General features: G+C 37.1%; 1 protein-coding gene across 2 annotated transcripts; it reads left to right on the top strand.

The window, feature by feature from the left end:
• The first annotated feature begins 7281 nt into the window (after positions 1–7281).
• SERPINB13 (Serpin B13) lies at positions 7282–13593 on the top strand. Of its 2 annotated transcripts, XM_051217221.1 has the most exons (9): positions 8013–8143; positions 8181–8476; positions 8513–8752; positions 8801–8940; positions 9297–9404; positions 9431–9749; positions 10366–10533; positions 10745–10928; positions 11281–11321. In XM_051217221.1, the coding sequence occupies exons 1-6, from the start codon at positions 8074–8076 to the stop codon at positions 9507–9509; spliced, it is 933 nt and encodes a 310-aa protein (XP_051065873.1). In that variant the 5' UTR covers positions 8013–8073; the 3' UTR covers positions 9510–9749; positions 10366–10533; positions 10745–10928; positions 11281–11321. The 2 variants fall into 2 exon arrangements, with proteins under 2 accessions (XP_051065872.1, XP_051065873.1); XM_051217220.1 differs by having other exon boundaries at positions 7282–8143; positions 8513–8940; positions 8985–13593.
• The last annotated feature ends 9205 nt before the right edge of the window (positions 13594–22798 follow it).

Below are 22798 nucleotides of genomic sequence, written 5' to 3'. Positions count from 1 at the left end.
CTATCATTGATGACATTTTGTGTTTAAGTAATCTTGTTGATATTCCTCCTTCATTACTTAAAAATGTCCTTGAAGATCTTGATAGTGTACATTTAGGTGTTGAGAAAATGAAGTCCTTGGCAAGGCCCACATGTTGGTGGCCAGAGATAAATGCAAATATGTGTCGTACAGCAAAAAATTGTGAAGAGTGTCACAAGTAGAAAAATCAGCAGAAGTTGCATATTATCGTGGCGCAGATCTTCCACCAACCATGGAGATTGTGATGAAGAATGTCGGAAAATCTATGATGCAAATTCCAGATGTCAATTACAGGAACAGGGTGAATCTGTTCCAATTCCGGTTGTTAATTATAATGCTAATGAGTACACTCTAGATAACACAATTTCTTTATCCGATACACTGTCAGACAGACACAGAATGAACTTGAGGCGAAAACGTACAATCGATCACAGACACTTAGACTCCAATTTAAGCTGTGACGGATGTGGTGTTTATATGAACTGATGATTCCATTGTACTTGCTGAGTGCTTGATTTCGAATTCCAAATACAGTATATTCGTTCGTGTCTATCTGGTTCCTCTTGATCCAATGCGTTATTTCTGAGATTCTTAGTTCGTACTATAAATCAAATACTCCTAATAATCACATCGTGTTATTTCTGAGATTCCTAATTTGTACAATAATTCAAATACTTCTAATTGTCACAGTACAGTTCTTGTTGTTTCAGTTCAGTCTCTGAAACTTGATAATGTACACTGGATGCTGAACTAGTCACTCGACGTAACCAATCCTAGTCACTTGGATAATTATTTGTGGATTTTACGGGCTTGCAGTTTGAGTGAGCACGTTCACCTCAAGACAGTAGAGATCCTGGATAGCAGCAGGTATCACATTACCACACAAAAGTTGGTTGGTTGCAGTGTGAAGATAATAAAGTGGTAATTTGAGTGCTGAGAGAAGACGAATAATAAATAAGTCAATTTATTGGTAATAAGTAAGAAAACGGAGCTGAAAGAATGAAATGGGAAACGCAGATTATGACAAACAACATAGGTAGTAGTAAGTGATATGCGGTCATGATAACCGTGTGGATTTCTGAGACATGTGTCACAAACAACTGGTCCAAGAGGGATCTTGTAGTTCATCCGTTGGTGCGAATTCATACAGTCTCTTCTTAAGGCTGTCCATTGATAAAACTGTGGTTACTTCTGTTAGAAGAGCATCCCGAATGTAGGTAACTCACAGTGAGAAGAAGGAAGCATACCTGGGTGTCCGTTCCTTGATATCCAGTCTTCCAGTGGTTGCCTCAAGGAGCGTGGTGACGATTTTCTGACAATTTGATCATGTTGGAGTGGCTCGGCGTACTTAATATGCTGTATCCCATTAACAGATCACTTCTTATTTTCTTTCAGCTCTACAAAAATAATCTCGGGTGTTGGGGTCAGTTCTCCGAAGATTTATGTTTGAGACCCATCCCTCACCTGGCTGCCCGTTTCTGCACTTGGCCTAACAGATTTATTTCTCTTTTGAAAAGAGTAAGCAACATTGTGAACTACAGTGTAGGGGTTAGTTGAATATCTCCCGGATTCTCAACTGGTACTAGGGTTGACAAGCGTTCTGAGCTTCACATTTCTCGTTTGGTTGGTCTTTGAAGTAGACACTTAAGACCTCTGCCGTTTCTAAGGTAGTGTGATCTTAGCTATTTAACCCTTCAAGAGCACAAATCACCTGGTTTGTTGGTTTTCATCTGGTCATAAATTGATAGAGATATTCGAAGTTATTTTATTTTTTGTGGTGTTCGCGTGAACTAATTATTCCTTTGTTCATGATAACTGCCTGGTTTCTGCCTTGAGCTGAATATTACGTTGACCACACGGTAAATATGACCATTCAGTTGTCAGTACTTCCTATTGATGTGTCGAAATGGGCATCCCCAACTGAAAGCTGAATATTTGTCAGTAAGCACCCTGAGTTACAGTGTTTTCCGTCCCTGTCATATCTCGTGACGCTACCCATATGTTCGATAAGTCCTACACTTCTAGTGGCTATACCAAGCCGCAAGCCTACAGAGATTGTATACTGTTTGTTGAAATTTATGGATGGTGCGTGGAAGTCTTCAAGAAGTATTAGTTGAATGGACACTGGGCATGGTAACTTTATTTGCTCATATCTTACCATTTTATGTTTTAGGACCTGTGTGAGACCAGTTTATTCTTCCAGTCAAGCACTCTGTTTCATTTAAATTGCGGCGACACCAGCATGATTCTGCCACTTTTGGTAATGGGGCACTGTGTGATGCTAAGGCTTGGATGTTACTTTCAATATATATCGCCACTCCACCTCCTATTTGTGCGCCCTATCTTATCTCAAAAGTGTAGTGCCATGGAAGCTCACGTCCTCATCTATGACGTTAAATGATAGCCATCTTTGAGGTAGGACTATGATCTTCAGATATAACTGAAACAATCTGTTTCCGATTTATCCTAGTTTTTCCTCCAATCGTCTCACGTTGATGCAGAGTTATTCGATAGTTTTTCTCATCACCGATTGCTCCTCTACAGCAGCATCAGCCTTCTGGTTTTTAAGCATGTTATGTATGATGGCTAGTTTTGTTTGAACTGGTCGCTGTGGGTTTCTTGCCCGTATAGCATGTTCCACTCGAAGGATAGGGGTCTCCGCATCCACTACCGCGGGTTGTTGATCAATGTCAAATAACGACAAAGTGTGTTTTAATGGGTTTTATTGGTTGTTATCCTACCGTTTTAGGTTGGCTTTCACGACACCTGATGTGACAGGAGTGGTTCTTTTATCGAGCTGCACATGCCTTTAAAGACGCCCTCTCAGTTTCCGAAGTTAACAGCCATCGGACGTGGATACTCAATTGTAGTAAGATGTAACAGATAAAGTGGTGTGGAGACTTGTGCTGCATAATAATCAACCCCATTATTGCAGATTGTGTTCGTGATCCTAATCTCGACTACGGACCATTGGCTCAGACAGAGCAAGAAACTTCATGTTGGTTCGCTCCTGGTTGTTTGCCGGCTTCTCTCAGTGTCCACTGTTTGTTGTGTCTAACCCGGATTTGTTAGGATCGCTTAACAGATGATTTCTGAGATGTCAGTGAACGTTTCTCTCTGGTGTGTGCTGAATCCAAAGTTGATCTCGGTGGAGGTTGTGTATTTCTAACCACGTTGCGACATAGCTTGGCTGCAGTGTTACTTTGTCCCAGAATTATATACTGCTTGTCCCGGTGTATTTTATCAACGACTTGATGACGCTCTATTAAAATACTCTCCAACACTGGGATGTTTGATCAAATCAAGGGGCTTCGTCTTGAGACTCTGTCCCCCATATTTCGATTTTCGAGAGACATGTTTTTGTCAATTTCATTTTCAACGTACGCCCATTGATCCTTACTGTTAATAGATAATAGTAATTATAATATATTTCTGCATGAGCAGGTACACGCCATTTTTACAGGCATGATCTATAAATTACAACATTGGTTGGCGCACAGCATACTTCCCAAATTATTAAGATTATAGTTGTCATAAAGTGGACTCGTAGAGCGCTTGCTGTAAACCACGAACTTGAGGAGACGCGTACGTCAAGTTTGTTACAGACGTCAGAAGTTTCATGGCTGTGCTCTCAGAGCAAGATTCTGAAGAAAAGAAAAAGAGAAGCAGAAGAGCAGCAAGGTGCTTGGATATGAACGCCAAACGTTGCTTAGCATTGTGTAGTGGAACAGACAGTGGTATAATAAATTGGATTAAATTCATATTATCTCTTGTTAGATTTAAATGGATTCAGTAATTGTAAGATCCATTTTGAAGGTTTTGTGTGTTGGTGAAAATCCCTCCATGTATATATTTGTACTTTGTTCCTATTGATCCCCTTAGTTGTACATTGTTGTATTTTGATTACATTTGAATTGTTAATACTTGTATTCTTTTATTATAGTTTTTGTTTTTCTTACGCATTCACTAAGTTTGTGTTTCTTCCTGAACTGCATCTGTGTTGTTTTACTTGACACTTGTTCTTGGCGGTAGCCATATTGATTTGCTCCTCCTTTTGTGTGTGTTCTATCCAGTCAGGATAGAATAACGTTTATTTGTTGTGACTGGTAATTTTCCCTCATCTTCTATCAGCTTCTTTATTTATTGTAATTTAGATTTGATTGATTGAACAATTCTTGGTTGAATAGCCGGGTGGTAATATTTGTTTAGGTAACGATTTACATTTAAATTTATGATGAGTTATAGAACCGCTATTTACCCGATTACTTGTTTTGATTTCGACGGGCAAGGGCGCGTGTCTAACGTACCTGGACGGTTATTCTTCTACAGTAATAAAGAACAATCAATTGTTTCGTTTAAAAAGTTGGAGTAAGCTCGCATGAAGGAAGCGAAATCAAGGTTGATACAAGGAAAGCGTTTATTAGATGGGAATGTGCATGTAGATGGTGGAGTGTTAAGAAAACTAATGACTATATCTTTTATTTTCTGAGTTTTTCTTTCTTTTCTTTTAATGTCCATTCGATGCCAGCCACACAATCCTAGTGTAAAAGTCCGAGTTAGCATGTTATAGGCTGCCTTAGTAGAATAGCTAATCCAGCATAAAATTGGAAAAATGAGTCTGAGAAGTGAGCATGGAAAGACAACGTATATCACAGATTGATTGACTTATTCTCAATCATAAATAGCCTGATACATGCAAAATGTTCTGCCTCACAAACACGGGTGGATTGAAGTCATCGCCCTCACCATCAATGCTTGCTGGTCAGTAACTGCACACTCCCTCCTTTTGTGATGTTAGGCTCATTTAAGCTTATTTTTGAATATATGCCATGCCTCACACAATCTTCTGTGTTTCACATCCTGTTGGAAAACACTATTTCTATAAGTACCACTTTACAAGCCTATCAGGCAGTTGTTGGAGTATTAGCGACAGCTACTAATTTCATTAGTCTATAACTAAACATTGTTGCTTTTCATAATCTCACGTTTAGCAAAGCCTGTGCTCAAAGGTCTTGATATGCTTGTGGGATTTGATACGGTCAATTCTGATGAGGTCCTATGTTTCTAACTTATGGGTTCAGCCGCAGTGTTTTGCAATAGTATGGACAAATGTGTCAGAATCACAGACAAAGGAGACTTAACATATACCTGTAGTGTTACCTAGGTACTGCTGTATCGAAGTGACAGTGAACCGAGTCACTAAAGAAAATGCGTCCAAATGTCTTTTGTTCCAGCGAGCGACCAGCATGCGACATGTTAATTGTTTACGTGTTTGCTTCAGATATGAGTGCAAACGCCAAAATAAACAAAGAACCATACCGGAGAAATTCAACTAAGAATTACAAGTGGCCTTATGTAGAAGCTTCAGTTTAATTCATTTACCAGGCAGTCAAGTGCGTAAAATGACATTATTGTCTGTCCACCATTAAGATGATAGCACTTGAAGAAGTTGATCTCGGTCATACACGACCTTTCTTCACTTAACCGCAAAAATCTAAGAGTAAGAGGGACTGTTGAAACTAGGCGAACTACCTACATACACTTTTGCAAAAACAAATATCTGTTTATTAGCTAGGTGACTATTAGTTTCGCCCTGATGTCGAGGAATAAGACCCAATTCATTCAATGTTTTCATTGCATCTGTTAACAGAAAACAAGAGTAATGTCAAACAATGAACACCGGCAATTTGATAGGTTTCCGTTCTGCAAGTACCTAAAGTGCTCCGTGTAGTTGCATGGAGTTCTCTGAATAGGCGGTACAAATTGAGCAACATGCGCAAATCATCTCTAAAACCTGATGTTTCTATGAATGACGGGTATACATGGCTAACATTAGGTGGTGAAAGCCGATTTTTATACCTCTTTTACAGCCTGAAGGCACGACTGAAACTGAACTGTACGTCATACGATTTAGCACAACCAGCGAAAATCACAAGACTTGGGTAAACCGTGATCGGCGGAGTTTCTGGAAGTGGTAATAATTTATCGCGTGGTTTTTATTTATCTCGACTAGTTCTATTGTACAGGGTATTATAATGAGATTACGATATCACTTAAGACATGGAAAGCAGATTCTGTAGGTCATGTATCAGTTATTACATACCCACAGTGGACTTTTCTATCTAATTTATAACAGCCACCTGCCTAACAGGCATGATCATCCTTTTAAAAAATCTCAATTAACATTGGAATAAAACTTGTGTAGGTCACCAACGTAGATGATCTATGTCGAAATGATTGGAGGCCTACTCGAGTTAGACGTGAATAGTGTGACGAACCAACTAACGTCGAAGTCACACCTCGTGGTCAGCACCTTACGTGGACTACCCCCATTGACGTAACAAGGTACTATAGATGCTTTGAAGACTGTACAACACAAAGGACGTTATTACAGAAATATATTAGTTAAAGTAGATACAAGCCAAAGTAAGACCACTGCCGCATGGGCCAGTCCATGGCGTATGATTAACTAATGCGCGTTTGTTGTACATGACCTTGGCAGGGAGCGACGATCTGTTCGACATTCAGTGATCCAACTGCCGGATGATTTGGCTAGGGCTCAGTGACATTTCACTGGCCCTACACTTGGCTCATCGTTGAAATTAACTGTTCTCCTATCACTGCAGGCTACATCTTTATGATGGGTGATAGGGTTATAAACGCCAAGTGAGGAGACATAATGTAGTATGTAAGGGACCACTTTTGTGTACAATCAATCATGTGGGGGGCGCATGTTAGTGGTTGATGGGATGTTTCGAATTTTATATCCCATCTATGTATGACCACACTTAGAGTGCTGTATTCAAGCAGCTGTCCCATGTCCGACCAAGGATGGTCACTCACTTCAGCGTGTTAGGCGTGTGGGAACGTAGTCAGTCAAGGGTCTTTCTAAACTTTCCATATGACGGGCGCTTAATACTCCTAAACATCTCCAACTTGTCGTACAGTAGGACGCGAGGTGACATTATATTGGCACTTCGTATAATTGGTTACGATTTGGGTGTAAATATGTCTTATTTTTTGCTCCTTCTAACAATAATAATCTTCGACGTCATAACAAAGAGGTTTACAAACAGAGACCTAATAAACTTAAAGTGAGGTTCCGTTCTTCTCATCGAGTGGTCAATGACTGTAACACTTTACCGGAACAAGTGGTATCAGCCTTATCAGTGAAAATTTCTAAGGAGAAGCTGAACCTTCACTGGAAGGCACAATGTTAGAATTAACACAGGTCCACCATTCTACTATTCTTATTACTGTAGACTGACCTTCAAGTGGAGGAAATTTAAAACTGTGAATTATGTTGACCTTGCTTTGCACTTCATTACTGAGCTGAGGAAACTCCTATTTCTTCTAGTAATTCCTCAGATCACTGACTGTTTGGTTTAATTTGTTTGTGACAAATTATTTCATCATTCAAAATCGAGACTATGGAGCGTAATTTTTCGCTTCTTTGTTAAATATTGTAATGATTTTTGGATGAACATGCGATGAATATTAATTGGTAGGACTCATTAAGAAATTACCGTTGGTAAAGAGATGAAACCGTAACAACTGTTCCAATAAATCGAAAGTAACGACATAGTTGACCAAAGCATTTTGGATTTTTACAAACAGTTAGACATGTTTTGGTATAATCACTGGTCAGAGTGTTTGAGACGGCTTAATACAACTAGTTCCTTTAAGTTTCAACTTCGCTGCATTTTGAGAGCGAAATATGAGATGTACCATATCAGCTACAGTACAAAGAGTGAAAACAAAGACTTTTACTAAGTCTTTAATATGATGAAACAATTAATGCTTTCGGTTGAAGTATATTCCGAAATAAGACTAAAATAAAGGTCGAAATCACTAAGCTACGATGTTCATGAAGAAAATTGCAAGTACCTGAGTCAGTTAAAGTATCTGCATGATCAAAAACGTCTTACTATATTATAATATCCTATTATCACTTCGCAGTTCTTAATAATGACTTATTCACGTACCATTTGTAGTGTTCTTCCACTACAAATAGTTTTTTCAAGCTAACCATTTAGCACACTAATTTCAACCGTGATGGATGTAATACAATCCCTTAGAAACTTCAGCGAGAAGCTTTATAGGGAGATTTTGAAAAGAAACGAGGGTAAGTGCGTTCCTCACGATGTATTTGTTGCTTCCAGGTTATTTGGAGAATACATTTCTCTCCCCTTTCAATATCTATACTGCCCTCGGAATGATCTTCTGTGGAAGTGCAAACAATACGAATGCTGAGTTGATAAAAGCGATGCTGTTACCTGATTGCTTGGAACAGGAAATAATCCACAGCGCAATTGGTGAACTTCTGGCTGATCTTTCGAAGCCTGATGAGAGTGTTGAGATAATCATTGAAAATAGATTCTATGTAAATGAGGATGTGCAGATTGAGAAACGATTTAGAAATATCATCAAGCAGCATTACAATGCACTGACTGAGCATGTGAGTATGAGTTCTGCCTTATCAAACTTTGTGTAGGTTGCGTTTCATAGAGATCCTGAATGTGCTCGAAATCGAATTAATCAGTGGGTTAGTGAACAGACCAACGGAACAATCCAGGAACTGATCCCACGTGTGGCTATATCGCAAGAAACGTCAGCTGTTGTGCTATCCATTACATACTTTAAAGGTAGTATTATTTATATATTCAAATCAAACATTTATTACCTGAGTTTTTATTTTTTTATTACTGTGTTTTATATCTGCTGTCAACTCTATGTGTGATTACCTTTGACTGGTTTATGGAATCTACCTTTCCCTTACGAGGATTCACACGACAGCGATTTCTTCAAACTTGACGGATCAACAATGAACGTGAAGTTAATGTATAATCTATCCTGTTTCAGTGTGGTCATCTTACCAGATTTGGAATCGCGAGCTATCAAGATACCGTTTAAAGATCCGAAGTAAGCTTGATTATTAATGTACCTGTTTTAAAATGTTTGTTTAGACCTGACCATGAAGCACTTATGGTGTTCTAATGCTTACATCTTGTTGAATGCCTTGTTTTGATTGCATAGTCTGATAACTGGATTACGAGCAACTGAATGACAGAGATACAGCTTCAAATAATGCTAACCTAACTGAAGCTGACTGAAGCCAACAAATAAATGGGTAATTTGCATCATATTCAACTTACGCATGCTGCCCCTCATGAAGGAGGATAGGCCTCCCACCATCATTCTCCATCCAACTCTGTCCTGGGCAGTCGTTTCCAGTTGCTATTGATCCTTCCGATTTGTGATTCCAATTTTCGACTTAGTGCGTTCTTTGACCTTCCTCTTTTCCGTTTCCTTTCAGGATTCCAAGTAAGCTCTTGCCTTGTGACGCAGTTTGATAATTTCCTCAATGTGTGTCGTATCCACTTCCAGTGACTTTTCTTAGTTTCCTCTTCAGCTGGAAGCTGGTTTGTCCTCTCCCACAATATACTGTTGCTGATGGTATCCAGCCAACGGATATTGATCATCTTATGTAGACTGCTGTTTATTAATGCTTGTGCCATTTTGATGATGGTTGTGGTAGTTCTGGAAGCCTCAGCTCCGTACAGTAGAACTATCTTGATGTTCGTATTGAAGGTTCTCACTTTGATGTTGGTTGACAGTTGTTTTGACTTTCATGTGTTCTTCGACTGTAGGAATGCTGTTCCTGTTTTGCCAATCCTTGCCCGTAAGTCTGCATCAGATCGTCCTTGTTTATCGATGACGCTACCCAGATACGTGAATGTTTCCACCCCTTCCAGAGTTTTTTCATCAAGTGTGATTACGTTAGTGTCCTTTGTGTTGTATCTGAAGATGTTGCTTTAACCCTTGTGTATGTTGAGTCCTACTGATTGAGAGGCTGCAGCTACACTATTTGTTTTAACCTTCATTTGTTGATGTGTATGGGATAGAAAGGCCAGGTCATCTGCCAAGTCCAAATCTTGTAATTGATTCCGATTTGTCGATTTCATTTCGTGCATTCCTTCAGATATCGATGTGTTCGTAATCTAGTCAATCACCAGATAAAAGAGAGGAATGACGAGAGTACACAGCCTTGTCTGACTCTGATCCTCACTTGAAATGCGTCTGTCAGCCTTCCTCCATACACGACATTGCAGTGTATTCCGTCGTACGAATTCTGGATGATGTTGACGATGTTGTCAGGTACTCCGTAATGTGCTTGTGTAGTTCTCACATTTGCTCTAATCTCCTTTTTTTGATATTTTGATGAGGTATGTTTCTTTCCAGTCAATCGGCACTTATTCTCCCCTCCAAATCTTGCTGAATAGAGTGTAAAGCATGTCTGCAGTTACGTCTATGTCTGACTTTAGTGCTTCGACTGGTATATTGTTAGGTCCTGCTGCTTTCCCCTCTCGATTTTCCTAATGACTATCCTGATTTCTTCGATCGTTGGTGGAATGACATCTATAGGATGGTCTGTGTGCTGCTTCGATATCCGGTGGATTCAATGGAGCTGATCTATTCAAGAGTTCCTCGTAGTGTTCCGCCCGGTGAGACTCATGTAGCTTTGTGTGGGAATATTGTCCGCCTATAACCAGTTTGTTGAATGCACATAAGTTTGCAAATCTCTCCCCATTTTCTTTCTTTTCTCCTAGTCCATGTTGTCTCATGATATCTCCATAACCGTTGTTGTCCATTCCGACTTTGGCGTTTAGATCTCTCATCAGAATGTTCAGGTCCTTTCCTAAACACTTCGCTATGATCGACTGCAGCCTCTCGTAGAACTGGTCTTTATCGTCATCACTGCTATCATTGTTGGGTGCATAACATTGGATAACATTGATTGTGATTCCCTCCTTTGTTTTGAGGGATGCTTTGATGATCCTAGGGCCATGAGATTTCCATCCTATAAGTGCATTTCGTGCTTCTTTGAACAGCATCAGAACAACTCCCTGAGTGTGTGGAGCATCTTTTTATTCGTGACCTGAACACAGCAGTATCTCTCCTGTATTTAGCCATTTCTGTCCAGCTGGGGTCTAATGGGTTTCGATTATTCTGAGTACTGTTATGCTGTATCTCCCTATTTCCGTTGCTACTTGACTGGTCCTCCTGGTCTCTCGAATTGTTCGAACATTCCATGTACCAAAAAATTGTTCTGGTTGTTAGGAGGGGCATTGGCCTTGTGACTTCCGAAGAATCCCAGTTTTCACTATGAGGCGTCATAAGTCTTCCTTCAACTGGGAAGTCAGAATTAATGAAACTCAAGCATGGTTCTGATATTTCAATTTTGGTTCTTGTTATCTTCAGAGCTATTCGATTTAAGTTATGAGATAAATTTTGAAATTTGATGGTGTTGTTTTGTATCCAGTATTTCATTGGGGTTTTTTGACGGAAAGGCGTTTAAGCATGTGTCCTCTTCTACGGAAATAGTGTTTATTAATAGCTGTTTTAGTTCATGTTTAAGCAATAGTGTTCCATTCTGTCTTTGGAATTTGGACTGTGTACATCAAAATGACTTTGTCGGAGGTCAAACAAATAACTAGTGGAAATAATTAAAACATGTAATTAATGAGCTGAAATTAGCCTTTCTTGAAGTGCTACATTATTTTTTGCTAAGAATTTCATACTCGATCAAACATAAAGTATTGAATAAAACAACTTCTGTCTGAGTGTAACATGCGTCAGTTTACTTTCAGTTTGGTTTTTGTTGACTTATTTCATCATTCTGTACAGATTGATGAGGAAGGTGTCGTAGCTGCTGCAGCCACTTTGTGTATATTCGCTGGATGTGCACTTAATTCTTCCAAACCTGTGGTAGAATTTCGTGTTGATCATTCATTCTTCGTTTCGATTATCTGGAATAATACTCTACCAATATTTCTGGGACACGTTACGACTCCAGTGAATGACTAGTGTGGTATGGTATACGAAGAAACCTTCGACAACAATTATTTTTGTGCTTACTAAATTATATCAAACTGCATATTTTGAACTTCACTATTCCTTGACTAATAAATAACAAGTAATTTTAAAAAACGGTGATAATTTTATCTATACACCATCACAAGTGCTCTCTATATTTAATCAGTGTTCTGACAAACGTATTCTTATGTGTATTTCTTTAAACATACTTTTGCATTATCTTCGGCTAACTGTGGAACATAAAGTTGAAATGCTAGTTGTCGTAACGAATATGCCGTATGATCTTTGCTTCTATTTGTTGGCTAATTGTTTTGAATTACTTAGCTGTGTCGAGGTCGTCAGGTTCTGCCTGAATGATTTTACAGTGGTGTTAGTTGCGACGACGGCGGCATAGACATTTAACTGAAGTTTGTAATCAAGGTTAGACGCAACATATCAGGGATTGATAGTAAATCAGTTGATAAGATTGTAAATCTTAGGGGCGGCCAAAGCTTGAAGTCACTAACTTCTAGTCTTAGCCATGTTGGTAGATACAGACTACTTGGTTGTGTTCCGCATGACTATCGTAACCAATGTTTGGAGACAGTGTGACTTGTCTCAGAACCGATCAAAATGGCGTAGGTGTATACACTCTCTGCCTTCACTTAAACCTTGAGATTACTTACTTTCTGCGAACTAATTCCTTCTCCCCGTAACATATCCTTATATACAATCGTTTTTTATATATTACTACCAGTGAAGTAACTACTTTATGAATTCGGTGTTCATTTTGTTGTGCTAATGAAGTGTGGCAACTTGTACCGACGCATATATGTGCCTGGTCTTACGTTGTAGCTGACTGACTAACATAATTTCATTTCAAAACTGTAACCATTGTCAGTTACATCAACTAGTTGTGGATTATTGTAAATGTGAGATAGTTTGTCGTTATTGTAATGATTTTGAGATGTTAGCAATCACAAAACTACTCTTAACAAATCGTGACAATCTGCTTGATGGAGATGTTTGTCAGGAGGTTGTTTCAATTCAGTACAATCTACATATTCAACATACAAAAATATGGTTCGTTTAGATGAATTATTAATTTACCAATGAGCATTTCAACATTCATCGTCTCATAATATACATTGTACAGGGTTAATATTTCCTGCAGTCGCTTCCCCTCACATCGAAACGAAAAAACTATAGTTTTGCTTGGTAGAATTTATGTTTAAGAATCTAAGTATCAGCTAAGTTAGACATTTGTGATACAGCTGATGATGCCACAGTTATTTGTGGTTTGACAACGTTTTAACCAGTGATACATTCTGTAATTGAATCGTGTCCACCCAGTGGAATCAATAGTCTGAAGCTAGGAGATTCGAAGATACATTAGGTAGGTTGTCAACATATGGAGAAGGGACTGATCAACACTGGCTAGCGGTTGCAGGAGAAGTTGAGCACAGCGTTCCCACTCGTGATGTGGTGCCGGATATGTGACCGAGCACATTCGACTAGGTGAGTCCATTAAAACTAATGTGGTCACCATGAAATCTTGAAGACTTACAGAGCTATTGAACTTGGGAATCTATTTACCGCTACACAGCTGTCTAAATTATAAAGAATTCTTTGACCATTGCTCGAATACCATGGAAATGAGGTACAATATCGGTGTGCTACAGTTCTTCAAAATCCAATTGCTCATTGTTAATGTTATGTGATAGTATCCAGTAATCATTGTATTTATATTTTAACCACAGAACAGCAATGTTCACCCTTATTTACATAAATAATCACAATTAATTTATATAAAATTAATACAACACAATAGTGAATTAGTTTATTTATGTGTTAGAGCAATATTTTGGCATCTGGTAAATTTAATAACCATAAAGTTCAATAGTAACGAACAATCAATTCTATTTTCATAATCCATCGACTGTACTTTACAGAAGAATGTGACCTCAAACGTGTCATGCATGAACTTGTATATTGTTGAAGACAATTTTCATAAAGAATAGATAAAATAGTGTGATTTTGGATGATTGACTTGTATGAATTCTACTTCCATTTTGTTCAACGTTTCTACTTTATGATTAGTCATATTAGTTACTGTTTTATGAGAAAGTTTATCTGTTCTTAAGACAACGTTGTCTTAAATGTAAAATGAATACGAACTGATGAAGAGTGGATTGTATGGAAGAGGGTTATAAGATTAAGTTGAACGCTGTAACTGGATATAGATGTAATTGACTCCACTGATAAAATATAAATCTTAATTCTCTTCTCATACATCCTGATAGTATTCCATTGACCAAGTGGCAATGTGGACTCTAAAAATCTAGTGACTTGACATCGCGTAAACTAAGTTCAAATGTAAGGTGATAGTTGGAGATTGTTGACTGGATACTGGTGTTCAAGATTTTGTGCAATTTGGCACTGATCAGAAGAGTATAATTGTAACCAATATCGAGTATGTCAAGTCCTTCTCACTACTGATTGAATCGTAACGATTAAGGTAATAAGAAGTTACTAGTTAGGCGTTTGGAGCCCTAGAACTGTTATATTGTAACTACGAATTAAGGTTGATGAACTTCCAGGATAGGAGTAGTGAAATGCGGTACTTGTCAAGCTGAGAGATTATCATTGCCCGGATGAAAAGTTTCAACGCTCGCTATGGTTTCAGTAGGTGAACTCTAGGTCAATAGCTACAACATAAGTTATAACTGAAAATAGTACAACTCTCAACCACTGTTTTTTTTTGCCAAATATCTTTATGAGTGAGTCACTGCTAAGTTTAACATAGTAGCAACAAGCCTACTTTCATTATACAGATGGTTTATTTCTTTGAGTAAATTACTGCATCTGTGTATAAATGAAATCGGTTAACCAGCAAACCAATTTTTTGCATGAACACTCAGCAAAACTTGCCAAATCATCCACAATATCAATGGCGAACCTCCAGTCTCATATGAGAACTTCCGCTCTACACAGCACTACTTCTTATACTGCATACAACACATATGTAGGGTAGTAAACAAAATAGCCCAGCCTGAAGCGTTAGGGCTTAAAGAACTCTCAAAACTCATTCATTGTCTTGTGTCGGAATACTATTACAAGACCATCAAGATCATTTTAATCGCATTTGCGTAGAAATTGATGAAAATGCAGCTATCTACTGAATATTATTGAGTAGTGTAAACAATACGCAAAATAATTGAAGGGTGTCGAGTAATGACAGAGAACGTAATACAGACGTAACAACCTGAATCACGATTAAAGCGTTTGAATGCAATAAAGATAGAAAGAAACACTAAAAATCAAAATGTTAAATTATTTTGTGTGATCAAGTGTAGTATGTTTTTCGCAAATATAGTGATAGTTTTCAGAATGGTCACTTTGAGATTCTTGTAAAATCTAGTTCCATTCTACCCGTAAGGAAGTATGTTCGCATAATGATGAGTCTGTAGGGACAACTGGAATGCATACCTTTCTTCAGACTGTGTGCAAATGAAAAATGTGCAATTTGAGGGGTCGCTTCCCATACTATAGGCTTACCCATTATACAATAACTTTAAATGCGTTTTATGCGTACACACTGTATTTGGTGTTTGTATTTTAAAACAGATGAATTACTGTACATGAAATTAACGAGTTTAAAGCTCGCTGTTATCGATTTACTTAAACATAGTATTACACAATAATAAAAATTCCCTTGTTCTCCTGAGGAAGCACTAATTATACTAGAACCTCTATTTCGCGCTACAATCAAACGGAATTCCTTGCGTGGAATCAGCACAGAAGTTTTGAGTCGACCATTAGATTTCGTAATTTATATCAACACGATGAGTAGTCTTTAACCATATCTGATGTGAATCAGTCACCCTCCAACGATATTGTAACTGGTTGAGCAGTTTTGTGGACCGGTTATAAAATGAAGCATATGAATCAATGATGGCGACCTAACTGTTGAATACACTCGCATAACATTGGAGTGCTGACTTATATCACCACTGCGGTCGTAGCTGTGTGTGACTGAGGGGTTCCATAACAGGGAGAGATGACTGCTCAGTGCTCCCTTGTCTTCAAAGACATACTAAGGTCACTATGAATAAAGCTGTAAATGAGTTGTTATTCGATATAAAATTTCACTTATCTACTAACAGGATATTGGGTAACAATTTCCGGATTGACATTCGAAATACAATTCCATGTTTCCAAGGTATTCATTATAAAAGCTTCCGGATTGATGTTTCTACAACGCAATGGATGCCACACTCAATATAGATGGTCTTAGAATATCACTTATCTTCATAAATAAATTTTCTGTGAAATATTTTCACATAGAAACAATCCAAGTGTTAAACGACTCTGATGATTCAAAATAAAAGAACCACTTATAAATACCTTCTTTGGGATAACAACATGAAGGCGAGTATTTGTTGAATTAGATCTACTGAAAACAAGATTCTTGAAGTCTAGCATATATGAGCATATGTGTGGGCATAGCTCAGCCTACTCATCATCATATATCTGCAACTTTATCTGACTATAAATATAGAATCTTGCTTGATCAAATCGACCTGTCTCCTTCGCCTTTTCCACTTCACATTCCCACTTCCTATGTTGAATATTTGTATGGATAAGCGAGTGCTTGAAATAAGTCGTTCCTGTGCAGCACGTATTTTTGTGGATATTATAGTAATTTAATAGTTGAGATCATGAGTCAATTGAAGCTAGACCACCATGGAAAGCTTGGCAGCACTAGACGTTTATTTCGTCCCATTGTGGTACTTCTCAGCATTGCGTATACACGACCAAGCATCACGAGATTCCAATCTAGGACCTATCGGTCTCGCTCGCAAACGCTTAATCTATAGACCACTGAGCCGCCATCTAATAGATCCAATGTTTAACTTCGACTAATCCATATAGTTCCCACTCTACAAATAAAATTACAATTCAGTAGAGAATCAACATAATTACATAATTATGTCATTGATATCATGATAAGTGAAACTAATACTTTACAATATTGTGCTTCAGTGTTTTAAAGTATACACATAGTTGATTTAGACGATTAAAACATGAGTATCTAACAAATAGTCCTATTTGGAACTTATCAAGATGAAACCTCTATCGGTCATATCGTCAATGGGAAAATTCAAGTTACCAATGCAAAATGAATTAAACTTTACACTAATCCACGTGCTAATTGCTAGCTGCACACAGTAGATAAGTAGAAATCACGATGACGTTTGTAGCGAAAGGTGGTGGGTTCGAATATAGGAGTGAACATCAACTCTGGGATATAGGTATATCATGCAGATGAGTCCGAAATTCGACGAAAATCGCCCCCTGGATTCCAGTGCCAGCCACTATTCATCTCCGTTTGGAATGCATGTGAACTAAGGTTATATCGAGATAATCCTCACAGGGTGCATATATGTCATTTTGACAATTATAAGTAATTGAGCGAAATTCGCTTGTCGCTCTTCTAGAGTTAGTGCTGGTTCCAAGTCCTGGTAAGGGGGTACGGTTTGGTATGAAGCCGGAAACCCCATCCCGTAGAAAAATTCTCGCTAAAAGAACGCCAACCACATTAAACAAGTAGGTGAGCTGTGTCTAGGTCAGTTCACAGTCGCTCACAGTTCGTCCATAAATTATAGTCTCCGTGAAATTGTTCTTAAAAAGCACAAAGTGTAAATCGTTGCAAATGTAATGATGTATCAAAATGTTTAAACTTACTTTCCAATTGCTTTCTAATTTGGTCATAACTTCTTGAAAATGTGGATTTTGTTCTAATCCAATACCTATGCTCTTTGAAAAATACAAAGACATGAAGATTTGTAAGTCGTCAGAAGTATAAATTTGAAACGATCATCAGAAATTATCCTTCAGTGAACTAGATACACACAAAACATTGTCTAGCTAAAGTTGAAAGTTTAGTCCCAAGTTGAAATCAACTGTGAAATTAATGAAGAATGTAGAACACTGACCAGTATTACGTCAGGAATACTCACCAATGACTAAATGTCAAAATTAAACGTGCATTTCAGAGATTTATTTCAGACGGTTGAGCTGGAACCGAATTATCAATGATATTTCTGGCTTTATTAGCTGATTCATTGCTTGACACATTCAGCGTTCAACTTAATAGGTAATGGGTATCCCAAATTCAACATTATAAATTTGTTACATCATTTAACACCCGTTCATTTGACTATTAATTCTTTAATTCATTACTATGGAATCATGTTCTACAGTAGGAATGATGTGGTTGGGGATGGCTGGAAAACATGGCATCACACATTGAAATCACTAACTTCTAGCATTAGCCATGCTGATAGATGCAGACTAGTTGGTTGTGTTGCGCGTGACTATCAAAACTATTGGTTGGAGACTCTGTGTGACATGGCTCAGAATTGATCACAATGGCGTAGGTGTATACACTCTACATCTCCTCTTAAAATATGAGAATAAAATCGCTTCATATCTTTCTTTCTTCCTGAACTATATCATTATATGCAATCTTTCTTTTATATACTACCACCATTGAATTAACTATTATGAGTCCGGTGTTCATCTTACTGTGTTAATGAGGTATGGCAACTAAGACCGATACATACATGTGCCTGATCCTACGTTGTAGCTGACTGACCGACTGACTGACTGATTGAAGATTGATGCAGTGTGTACATGCTTAACACTTGATTATCTCAAACCAGGCCGTTTAAACGTAGTTATAATCAACAAATCTTGTTAATCTCAAAACATGTGTATAGTTGTATTGAATAACCTCAACACTCAATGGTAACCTGAGATGACAATGTATTCTGATTGTTTATGATCATGTGTTTTCCCCGATTTCCTTGATTTATTCGTAACTGAACTTCGCATATCCTAAGAATCCTGATGAGGAGATAATGTTTTGGTTTTTTTACGTCTCTTCAATCACTAGACCAACCTGCATTTCATTCAAATCATAAATCCATCAAACCTAAATGTTTGATTTCAAGTAGTAGACTACTAATAAATAATATCTAGTCATCTATTTCTCTGTATTTATCAAGAAAGTTACACAAAATATAGATTCGATTCAGCTGAAACTCTACTCTCTGATATCATGATATGATGGGTGATCAATTACGAATGGTTATGTGAGAAGGAGCTTGTGGAGATTTTAGAAATTTCACTGATTGAAATCATGAGTCAATTGAAGCTAGACCATCATGGAAACACCTAGAAGCACATCTGGAACTCAAAACAATTGTCAACCAACATCTAGGTCAGAATTCTCAATACAAATGTCAACACAGTTCTATTGTATGTGGCAGAAACTTGGAGAACTAGGAAAGCCATTATCCAGAAGATGCAACTATTTATTGACAATTGTCTATGTAAAATACTTCGGATATGTTGGTCAGCAACGACCTACAATGGAAGAGAATAAACCATATTCAAACGGAGGAAACGATGTATAAGAAGAGAATTAAGATGTATATTTTATCAGTTGAGTCAAACACATCTATATCCAAAATCATATCAGTCAATCAGTCAGTTACAACGTAGAACCAGGTACGCATATAACAGACTATACGTAACAGTTTTGATGATATGGATTTATAAGCCAATGAATTATATACGTAACGATGAACACTATAAGTTACTACAATCAACAATTTTCATCATGTTTATTATAAGAATTATTAACTCCACTAATCATTTTTAACGCCATCTCATCATTATCCGACTATTTTTTGGTATGTTATAAAGTATATTACTTACAATTTATACGAACATTCGTCAATATTAGAACGAATAGTTTGACAACAATTGGACACCGACTATAGACAAGTCATTATATAGGAAAATTATATTTGAAATAATCTCAGTGATTGAAATTTACAATCATTCCGACGTTTCGTCCAGCAAACTTGTCTAGATTTCTTCAGGAATATAATCAAAATCATCAAAGAAATATATATAATGTATAGCAATCATATCAAATCAAATCTATTCTGTGCTAATTCAATCATATTTGGATATTAACCTACTTACCTACTTACTTAATTAATTAATTGCTTATTTACTTACGTCTGTTACCCTCAATAGAGCATATGCCGCCTCCAACACACTCTGTACTTAGCATTCCTTTCTCCTTCTTCTTCTTCTTCTTCTTCTTCTTCTTCTTCTTCTTCTTCTTCTCCCTCTGCTTCTGCTTCTGCCTCTATCCAATCCCTCTTCATTCTCATGACTGCCTTTTCTATTTCTCGGCGTAACGTGTTCTTTGATCTTCCACGTCGCCTTTGCACTTGAGGATTCCGAGTGAGGGCTTGCCCTATCATGCAGTTGGGTTGGGTGCTTTCCTCAATCTGTGTCCTATCCACTTCTAGTACCTCTCCCTAAATTCCTCCTCCTCGTCCGTTGCAATTTCGTTTGTTCTCTCCCACAGTAGGTTGTTAGGTTGATAAAATATTGACCTTAGTAAATAGAATAACATGAGTCAGTTAATAAATGCGAATTTTGTGAACAGGTCACAAAGTGAAAATAATCACTGAACAAATTGTGTGAGTATACGTGTGTGTGTGTGTAACATTGAGTTATGAATGATTGATATTAGGTGTAAAATTTGTTGTTCTATTCAAGAATAAACAAAACGAAATAAAAGTGCAAGTTGAAGGTTGAAAAATTATTATTTCTGATGTGCATGTAACAGGAGAATAATCAACTGCATATTTCGATGGTTGAAATCATGAGTCAATTGAAGCTAGACCACCATGGAAAACCTGGAAGCATTGGATGGCCGTCCCCTCCTAGTATGGCACTCCTCAGCAGTGCACATGCAAGATCCCGTCCCACGCGAGATTCATATTTGTATTGTTATTATTATTATTATTATTATTATTATTATTATTATTATTATTATTATGAGAAAAGGGTTTTGTGAGCAAACAAGAACAGCCTGAACAGAGAGAGAGAGAGGATGGAATTCATCTAACGACTACTTGACATTATTCGTTAATAAGTAATTAGATCCATCCTCTATTCAACCTGTTTCTTTCATTACATACATCGATATTCAAACTGAAATGAATGTAGGTTATTTTTCTCAATAGAATTATGTAATTTAATAATTGACTTGATGAGTCAATTGAAGCTACACCATGAAGGAATGCCTGGAATCAATTTGTAACTTCCAGGATACAGTTCAAATGTGCAGGGAGTCTTCTCCTTTTAAGAAATTCAAAACAATTAGTACCTTTGATAAATTTCGATAATGTAATAAGAAGATGAAGATTATCAGAACTATATGATGATGATATATTACCGCATTACATTTCGAACAATCTGATCACACATTACATACTTGTTAAGAGCATTTATATATCAAAATACAAAGGTCAACTAGACTGAAAACGGGATAAGAGGAGATAAGGATGTCATTCAAAGTCTCTAATCATTGATTACTATAATCATACCGACCTCAACCAGATAATCTGTACTTATTATTAATATGGTTTATGTTTTGTAAAATGATACATTACATTCTTTCTATAGATAGATATTATATATAATGACATATCCATATTTCAATTGAATTGATAACACTACCCGATCTCCCAAGTTTGGGGAAATTTCGGGGTATTTTGGGGAAATCCCCAACGTTTGGGGATATATATACTGGATATATCCAGTATAATCCATGTAATTCATATTCATTGTTGATATGAACTGAATTGGTTTAGATTAATATTTGAAGAGGAAATCTCTTATCTTTACCATTTCTAATAGACTGAATAGTAAATAGTAAATATCTATGCTTTCAGTAATGTAGGATTCAAGCACATTCAACAATCTATCATTGTATAATGTTTAAACAATGATAGAATAATAATGTTGTCCTATAGTAATCCATTTTGATACTCTAGAAAAGGTGAGTAGATTTCTAACATTAGGCACAATAGGTACTCTATAATTTCTCTTAGCTGAATTAAAATATGATAAATTCACTTGGTATTGTTTTACTTGTATCTTCCCATTGTTATTCAGGACTGCGATTGATCAGTCTCGTGTTAGCATATGTGCATCCAGTGCGGATTATTGCCTCAATATATCCTTAAGTTACAAGTTTTTTAAGCAAAGATGGATAGTGGTTAGTAGTGGAATCCAATTTGACACGCGTTTCGTCCTATTCGCGACTCATCAGCTGAGTGTGTCTGCATCCCACAGTTGATGATCACTCCGCGACTAGGTTTAGTCTACATTAATTATCCTTGTGAAACAAGCAGATTTTGGTTGGAACGAGTGAAAAATGTATTGAACATTGAGTGCTTAACACATCATAAATCTCATATTCACTATCACAATCAACGTGATACTCTTTTTTCTTTTTACTTATGAGAAACTGATTTCAGTCGATAAGTTTACAATCCATTTGACTAATGTGTATATGAGAGTTAGTTGAAGTGAAAAGTAGACGATAATACTTTCAAGATACATGTGATTATTGATGGATTCAATCTGGTGATTGAATAAAACAACTTCAACTTAATAAAGACAATGTTACTTCATTGTAAAATCACCGCATGCAACGTAACTGTGTACTTGTTTACAATGTTATTTTCAATTAGATCGTCATCAGGCTTTACTCTAATATACATGAATATTTATAGGACAATGTTAAGCCAATCAAGACAATATGGGTCAATAATCACTATGACATAGAATAAATTACCACACATAATGGGTAAATGTACAAGTTGATAGTAAGAAGACAGGTGTACTGATAGTAAGTAGTAAGAATAATCAAATAAAATACGATAACAAAAGTTTTATCAATAGTTCAACGTTGGAAATAGAAGATCAAACAAACGTGGGTAAATAGACTTGGAATAGTCAACACTAAGACATTAAAATCATT

The sequence above is a fragment of the Schistosoma haematobium genome, chromosome 6, assembly GCF_000699445.3.
Source record: "Schistosoma haematobium chromosome 6, whole genome shotgun sequence".
NCBI classification, from domain to species: Eukaryota; Metazoa; Platyhelminthes; class Trematoda; order Strigeidida; family Schistosomatidae; genus Schistosoma; species Schistosoma haematobium.
Note: the sequence above shows the minus strand (reverse complement) of the source record. Positions and strands in the feature narration are given on the sequence as shown.